Genomic DNA, 7,460 nt, shown 5'->3' on the forward strand with positions numbered 1-7,460 from the left:
ATCGTGGGAGGTAAGCGTATTGGATCTAGTATTTTGTACCATCAATTCACTCCGGAATGAAGTCCGCCTGGAGTTTTGCCTCCTGGATGAGCTCGTGGGAGTGTTCAAGTGCTGCAGTACTTGGACGTTGAGGGGAGGGGACTCTAGTGTTGGCGCCCTCATGGGTTGTTGTGCGAGTAGACATAGAAAAAATGAGACTTAGAAGGATTAAACCAGGGAGAGACAGATGTTCGGCCGGTCATCTCCTAAGGCCCCCTAATAGTCCCACCCATTACAGTCATCATACATATACAATTGAACATGCTATGCCATTGGCCGGATGGATGGAAGAACTACTTTGTCGTTGTGTGGGTGTGACAGAGCTCCCTACACAACTGATGCTCCTCTCCAAAGGCGTGTCAGGGGCATGGGTAAAGAATCAGGCAAAGTATGCATTTCATATCGTAGAGATCATGATACATTGTGCAGTAGTCATATATGTATTTAAAAAAAAAGGACCAGCCTAGGCCTGAGACGACGGCGCCGACTCGTTGAGGTCAGTGAAGGTGGGGACCACCTCTACTCGGGCTCGGGCTCCGGCTCCACTCTCCATGTCAATGTCGACAGGCTCTTGACCAGCTGCAGGAGCCGAGGCTGAGGCTTTATAAGGATTAGAAAGGCCGAACTTGATCTTATAGGGCTTACCCGGCAGGCGAGCTCCGGGCTCCCTATAGATCTGTGCCTGGATCAGCTTACCAGGGATAGCACTGACCGGCTCCACTCCGGTGTCAGTCTGCTGGGTGGCATCGTGCAGCACACCGGTCCTGGGAGCCTCCCGCAGCTGGTGAGCTTGCATGCTGCCCTTGAGCTCGACCATCTCGCTCTGCAGGCCGGTCATATTCTTGTTGAGGGCCGTCATCTGGTCCACCAGATCCGATACAGTGCCCGCCAGCTTGACAATGCTGGCGGCGAGAGACCCGAACTGGCTCATGGTGAGCCCCGGTGTGCTCGAGGGCGCAGAGGGAATGACGGGCTTGGTCGGAGAGGAGGAGCCTGGTGGCCAGTTGGACCGGGGTAGTACACGATAGTCAGCGAAGGGGCCGGTAGGGTTTGGGGATGACGCACCGGCTTTCTGCAAGGTAGATTGGCTGTTAGCACACGCTTGATAAGAGGGCAAGGACTTACACCCTCTTGGGCACCGGCGCGGGCAAAGGCTGCGACGATGGGGCCAACTGCCACTGGCGCCTGGTCACCCTTCTGCTTCTTGGCCGCTCGAGCCTCTTCACCACCCTCCACCTCGCTCGCCTCCGGAGTCGCTGCCTTGCTCCTCTTGGCACTCGCTGCCTTCGCCTTCGCCGCCTTCGGTGCCTTCGGTGCCTCTGGCTCCTTCGTGGCAGCCTTCTCCTTCCCCTTCCCCTTCTTTCCCCTGTCCTCCGGAGCCATGTCCTCGGCTTCCCCGTCCTCGGGCGCATCCGCTGGTTTGGTCTTCGCCTTCGTCTTGGGCTTGGTAGCCACCTTCTCCTTCACGGCTGGTGGGCCTTCGCCGCTGTCCTTGGCCATGCCCTTGGCCTTGCTTCCGGTCGGTTCTGGAGTCTCCTTGGTCTGTTGTGTCCACCGGTGAGCATAATATCCACTTGAGTGTTCGGTTACTCACCCTGGTATCCTTCTCACCCTGCCCATTCCCCGACGCCTGAACAGATGCCGCCCTGGAGGCAACTGCTGACGGCGTCCCGGAGTTGCCTGCCGCATTGGCTATTGCCGATCAGCATGTATGGTATATAGCAAGATGTTGACTTGCCTTGTCCTGCCCGGTTGATGGCGTCCGCCAAGGTGTCACCCGAATGCATGGGGCCCGACGTTCCCGTAGAGGGACGGGATGATGACTCACCTGCACCCTTGGCTGGGGGCTCGACAGCACTCTCCTCCATTTCCACGTCGGATGCCTCAGCCTGTGAAGATGTCAGTGGCGAACTTGCGAGACAAGAAACGACTTACCACCAGAGCCTTGGAGGCCGGTGCCCAGGGTGGCTGCAACCACCAAAGGTCGCCACCAAGCTCACCGGTTTTCTCAGCCGGTAGGTAGGTGTCGCCGGTCATGGCCTTGAGGAAGCGGGGCGAGTCAAAGTTGATGCCAGACCCGACAACCGCGACGACATGGCGAGGGGTTACAAGGTCCACCTGTTTCACCGACAGGATGGGCCTCACCAGTGGCAGCACCGGCCGCTGAAGAACGTTAGTGCGTCCTTGGGGTGGGGGTAGGGTAGGGAAAGAGAAAAGAAATGGATAACAAACAAGAACACTAATGTACTCACCACCTCGGCCTTCAACCTTTCCCTGAACTCATTCTGCTGCTCCACTGGCACACTCCGGCCTACCTCGACGATTGATGCGTATCGATTGTCTAGGAAATCGAGGGCGGCTTGAACGGACTTGGTGTCAGATTTATACACAGTGCGTATGGCAGCCGGAGCGAAGCTGGGGAAGGTGAAAATGTTGTCTGTCATGGTGGTGATGGGTTGTGGGCGGGTGAGAAGGGGGCAAGAGGACGCGCGTCCAGCATTTAGAGTTCAATGCTTGTCGGTGTTTAGCACCGGCGCTGCCGGAACCGGTTGTTTACATTTATTTGCACACCCTCGCTGTCAGATAAGCCATGGGGGTCTGGCACGCTTTTCTGCAATTCCCATTCTTCCCCCATGCCCCCCAAGCGTGAACCCGCTAAGCAAACAGGTAAAGTGGTAGACGCCATCCCATCCAGATCCCCTGCTAACCAATCCCCCCTTTATCCACCCCCAGCTGGGCGCTGGGGTGAGTCCGCATCCAATCTATATCCGGTCTATATGTACTTATGTATCTCTGCAGACTTTGCTGCAGCCGGTATTGAGCTGGCAGCGCGCATGTCCGCACAGCCGGCGTCGGGCACCTCTGCCCACTCCGAGACCGATCCGGCCCCGCAGGAAGACAATCCGTTCGACTTCGAGAGTAAGGTCTACCATTGTATGCAATGCTCACGCTGACGTGATCGCTGCAGTGGATGCAGCATTCGGGCTTGATGAGCCGGCTGGAGAAGGGGAGGACGGTGGGAGGTCAACCGGTATGTACATACCCATCCCGGTGTCTATTTGATAGCCTATGGCCAATGACAGGAGGAGCTACACCGGCGTTACCAGAGGACCCCTCCCAGTCCGATCAGGCGCCGGCCACCGATGATGACGACTTCAACTTTGAAGGTACGTGACCCTGCACTATCAATTCCTGTGCTCATCTTTATAAAGTACCTGGGCTTGGTGATGACAATGTCCCGGCGCCCCAGGGCGATACCGCTCTGGCTGGCACTGGGGACCGTCCTGACATTACATTCTTCCGTGGCACAGGTATGTTGCTGACTTGTGTCCGGATATTGTGCTAACTGGTCACTTAGATGGTGTGCCGACCCGATCTCGGATGCCCACCTACGGATGGAGTGAGTGCTCTCTCAGATGTCTCCGGATTGCTGACCAGGACTGTCCAGCCGGCGTCGAAGAACCCGGCCCCGGCGAATCCAGACGTCTAACAACGACTCTGTCTCGGGAACCCAGGACCAGCGGCGAGGTCTCTTGGGTCTGGCACCCTGGAACCATTCCTCGGCCTCCTGTGTTTGACGAGATGGTCCCCGCCGGCATGACCGCCAACTCCTACCGCAACTTCGTCCTCACCCAGATGATGCAGCAGCCTGATGACTCGATGACCGCCTTTCTCCTCAACCTCTTTGTCGCCCACTCGGCCACCAAGTTGACGGCTCTCCATCCAGAGACCCCCGAAGCCGGTGTCGGACACATGATCAGTACCCTCGAGAACGGCAAGGACGTCTTTTGGTCCATCTATCCGGAGTTTTTCAGAGAGATGTATGGTTCCTGGCCTCCGGCCACTTTGGGAGATGCCATCAAGATTGCAGAAACGTTGATGGCCTATGATCAGACGAAGCTGTGGAAGCAGGAGTAGGTGCCATCACGATGGATTGTTCTTGTCTTTTTCTTTTTACATATCTTTGTACAAATTATATACTCTGCAATCAATGACGCTTCGGTTTTGATTTACGGCTTCGAGTGCTAAGTGCTGGAACAGCCTGGCTACGAGTGACCCGCCCAGTGTTGTTTGCATTGCGGGTGGGCCGGCTGGCTGGCGCACGAATGGTCTTCCCTGTGTCGGCCTTCCTCTGGCTCCGAGTGCGAACCGGAGTTACAGGCTCTGGTGCTTCACTTCCAGAGTCCACATCAGAGTCCTTACCGGAGTCGGTGTCTATGTCTGAATCCGGCTCTGGGCGTCTCTGAGCCTTGGCACCTGCAGTGTCATTGCTGGCCTTCCGGATTCGCTTGCTTGCACTGCTACTAGGAGCCTGTTCATCAGAGTATTCCTCCTAGAAGACATCAGAAGGTAGATTGACTGATGTACTGTAATATGCTCACAGTGTCGACCTTCCGCTTTTGAGTGGGCTTGGGCTTGTGGTGTGGTGCCGGTGCTGGTGCTGGTGCCTGAGTAGGTTGGATGCCGGTATCAGAGACTGATATGCTGACCACCGGCGCCTGAAGTTTATCGGACTGTGTTTTGTCAATGACCTCAGGTGCAGGCAGGCCATCTTCACTTTCAGAGTCGAGACCAAGGTCAAGCTCCAGTGCAAAATCAAAGTCGGCATCAGTTCCTGCCACCATTCCATCATCCACATGCTCTGATCCAGTACCTTCCTCCATCTCCGGAGAGCCAATCCGGCGTCTCGTAGATGGGCGAGGTACCGGTGGATTTGTCTGACAGGATGTGAGCTCAGCCAACACAATGACATGTTGACTTACTATGCAGGAGAAAAAGTCATCATCCCCATCTCCATCTTGTATGGTTGACGCCGGAACCATAGTGACCGCAGTGCCCTGGCATACAGTCAGTGAGGTGGATGAGATGGTAAGGATGCACTCACCTCTGGAACGGTTGCACCGGATGGCTGCGTGGTGGTAGACCGGCTGACAGCAGTTGTACTCCGGCTGGCCCTACCTTGCTCAGCACGCCCTCTGGATCCAAGCTTCTGGTCGATGATCACCTGGGAAAATGTCACCGGACGATTCACCTTGTCAGTGTGCTGCTTGGTATGCCAGTACTTGCACAAGACCGCAATATGATCATCTCCCATCTTGGATGGCTCAAAGATAGCAATCCAGTCACCCTCCGGAAAGTGTGAATCGACGGTAAATGCTTCCCTCTCCTTCTTCAAGAGAAGGCCCCAGGGAACCTTCGCAGTCTTGTGCCGGTAGATTGGCAATGCCAGGTGGAGGACCGCCAATAGGAACTCCCGAAAGACAGTTGTCAAGGGCTTGGAGGTCAGCCCAGTGACATCCGGCATGATAGGATAGCCAGTCGCATCCTTGGTTATTTCCGGCGCCTTGTTCTTGTCAGATCCCTTGGTGGTCTTATCAGGGCCTGACTTCATGTAAGCAACCAGGCGGGGCCGGAATGACTATCACTTACAATAGTTGGCTCTGTAAAACTTGGCAAACGATTGTATGACTTCATACCGTTTGTCAGCACCCATCTCCCTGAGCCAGGCCGGAAGGTGTAACTCGGAAGAGTTGGTGTCGGAGCTACAGTCATATCCATGAGTACCAGAGACCTAACATCATGGCCTGACTTACCATCCAAAACTTGGTTCACCATCAGCATGGACATGCCCCCAAATGAAGGAGCCATGGACGCCAAAGTCCCGACGTATGTCTGCCAGGAACTTGGCAAGCTTGGCAGTGAACCGGCGTGTATATTCTCTGATGAACACATTCAGTGTTGACATGATGATAGGAACCGCAGAACTCACATATCTAGAACACTCGCTGGAGGAGAGACAGTGTTCCACACCATAGCAAGTGCACTGCATTCTGCCTTCTGGGTGGGAGAGAGGCCATCCCAGACAATCTTCCGGGCCATCGAATGGATGTGCAAGTACTTATTCCATGTGTCCGGAACCGGCTTCTCTGGGTAAACCTTTGCCCATACCGTTGGAAGCTGCTTATGGATGTCGTCATGGTAGAGCTTGTCAACGACGTCGAATCCAGACCATTGGCCCTTTTTTGAGGCCAGCATGGCATCAAATGTGCTGGAGACCACCTGTGGAGTAGTACATCGCATCAAGCAATAGGAACAACGAGGACAATCATACCTCTCTGAGGAACGGACGCCGGGCCACCAGACTCGCATCCTTTTCTACCAGCTGCTTCACAACCTCATCTATCACTGCGTTCTGCTCGTCAGCCTTCTTCCCGCTCTCTGCCCACTTCACATAGGAGGATGCCACCACAGTCAGGTCCATCCTCGAGAGGCGAAACAGGTCTTGTCCATTGTCCTGTCCGGCCGCGGCCATGGGGTCACTGGTAGGTGGTACATCCGACATAGGTGGTGCTGAGGAGGGGGGCAGAAGTAATACCGCTGGAAATATGAGGGATATAGAGAACACACGATGTAGAAGGATGGCAAGACACAGAAATGTGGTGAAGGCGAGCAGGCAGAAAAAACACAGCGACCCTGCATTGCTATGGCGCGTCATTAGCCTGGTCCGCACGTGACCGCGTTCTGTCACAGCCGCATGGGGTTAATGCGCCTTTGTCACAAATGGGCATAGTCCAGTATGGCTGTGCTCTTCATGTCTCTGGCCACGGAGGCCGGATGCATGTTCAAAGACACCCCACGGAATGACTTTATCATTCCGGACTTGTTCATCAATCCTGGAACAGAGGTAGGAGGCACTATCCTGACCATCCTTTACCGGAAGTACAGGCAGTTAACATGCTCCGGTAGATGGATCACTTCCCCTTACAGCTCTGGCCTTCACATCAACATTAAGCCTGCACCTCACATTATTGACATATTTGTGTCCGGAATGACCTATAGACCGTAGACTAACCTGGATGACTTGCTTGCATATCATATCCAACATGTAAGCCTCATCAGAGTCCAACTACATGCACTAGCAGTAATCATATCCTTCTGCTGTGTATCTCACACAAGTATCCCTGTGCATGGTGATTATCATCACCTACTGATTTGTGAATAATGGAGTCATCTTATAAGTATGTCAACCATAATCTCAAAACTTGCACAGGCTGTGGTGCTTCCGTCTGCATTTGCACCTGTCCACACCATGTTCATGCATTTATCCTGTTTTATGCAGCTGTCCTTGAGATCCAAATGTGTTAGCAGTGTAACTAGATTAATGCTGGTCAATGGATGTTCAAGTCCATACTATGGCACCACACCACAAACACAGCCCAACCTCACATTCGGCCTCTTGGAACACAATTTCTGAACCTTGATTAGCCAGATTTTTCAGACTCAATCTATCAACAGAGTTCACCCACTCTATCATGATCTCAATGGCCAACACTACAGCATGTGCAAATAGGGTACAGGCATCATTTAACTTTGTTCTGAACCTGGCAAAGTGAGGTAGGAGGAATTACAAGGTTATTTGC

The 7,460-nt window shown here is 54.1% G+C and overlaps 3 protein-coding genes across 3 annotated transcripts; 1 reads left to right on the plus strand and 2 right to left on the minus strand.

Moving 5' to 3' along the window:
• Positions 1 to 502: 502 nt before the first annotated feature.
• CONPUDRAFT_78436 (uncharacterized protein) lies at positions 503 to 2,483 on the minus strand (the record flags this gene model as incomplete). The annotated part of the gene is made up of 6 exons (XM_007777731.1): positions 503 to 1,111; positions 1,165 to 1,581; positions 1,634 to 1,731; positions 1,868 to 1,928; positions 1,975 to 2,157; positions 2,292 to 2,483. The coding sequence occupies 6 exons, from the start codon at positions 2,481 to 2,483 to the stop codon at positions 503 to 505; spliced, it is 1,560 nt and encodes a 519-aa protein (XP_007775921.1).
• Positions 2,484 to 2,672: 189 nt separating this feature from the next.
• Positions 2,673 to 3,957, plus strand: CONPUDRAFT_78437 (uncharacterized protein; the record flags this gene model as incomplete). The annotated part of the gene is made up of 7 exons (XM_007777732.1): positions 2,673 to 2,784; positions 2,839 to 2,973; positions 3,008 to 3,070; positions 3,123 to 3,206; positions 3,252 to 3,350; positions 3,398 to 3,439; positions 3,488 to 3,957. The coding sequence occupies 7 exons, from the start codon at positions 2,673 to 2,675 to the stop codon at positions 3,955 to 3,957; spliced, it is 1,005 nt and encodes a 334-aa protein (XP_007775922.1).
• A 70-nt stretch (positions 3,958 to 4,027) lies between these two features.
• CONPUDRAFT_160590 (uncharacterized protein) lies at positions 4,028 to 6,382 on the minus strand (the record flags this gene model as incomplete). The annotated part of the gene is made up of 8 exons (XM_007777733.1): positions 4,028 to 4,372; positions 4,422 to 4,757; positions 4,803 to 4,877; positions 4,925 to 5,421; positions 5,470 to 5,582; positions 5,634 to 5,759; positions 5,810 to 6,099; positions 6,152 to 6,382. The coding sequence occupies 8 exons, from the start codon at positions 6,380 to 6,382 to the stop codon at positions 4,028 to 4,030; spliced, it is 2,013 nt and encodes a 670-aa protein (XP_007775923.1).
• Positions 6,383 to 7,460: the final 1,078 nt, after the last annotated feature.

This window comes from Coniophora puteana (genome assembly GCF_000271625.1).
Source record: "Coniophora puteana RWD-64-598 SS2 unplaced genomic scaffold CONPUscaffold_33, whole genome shotgun sequence".
Classification (NCBI taxonomy): domain Eukaryota; kingdom Fungi; phylum Basidiomycota; class Agaricomycetes; order Boletales; family Coniophoraceae; genus Coniophora; species Coniophora puteana.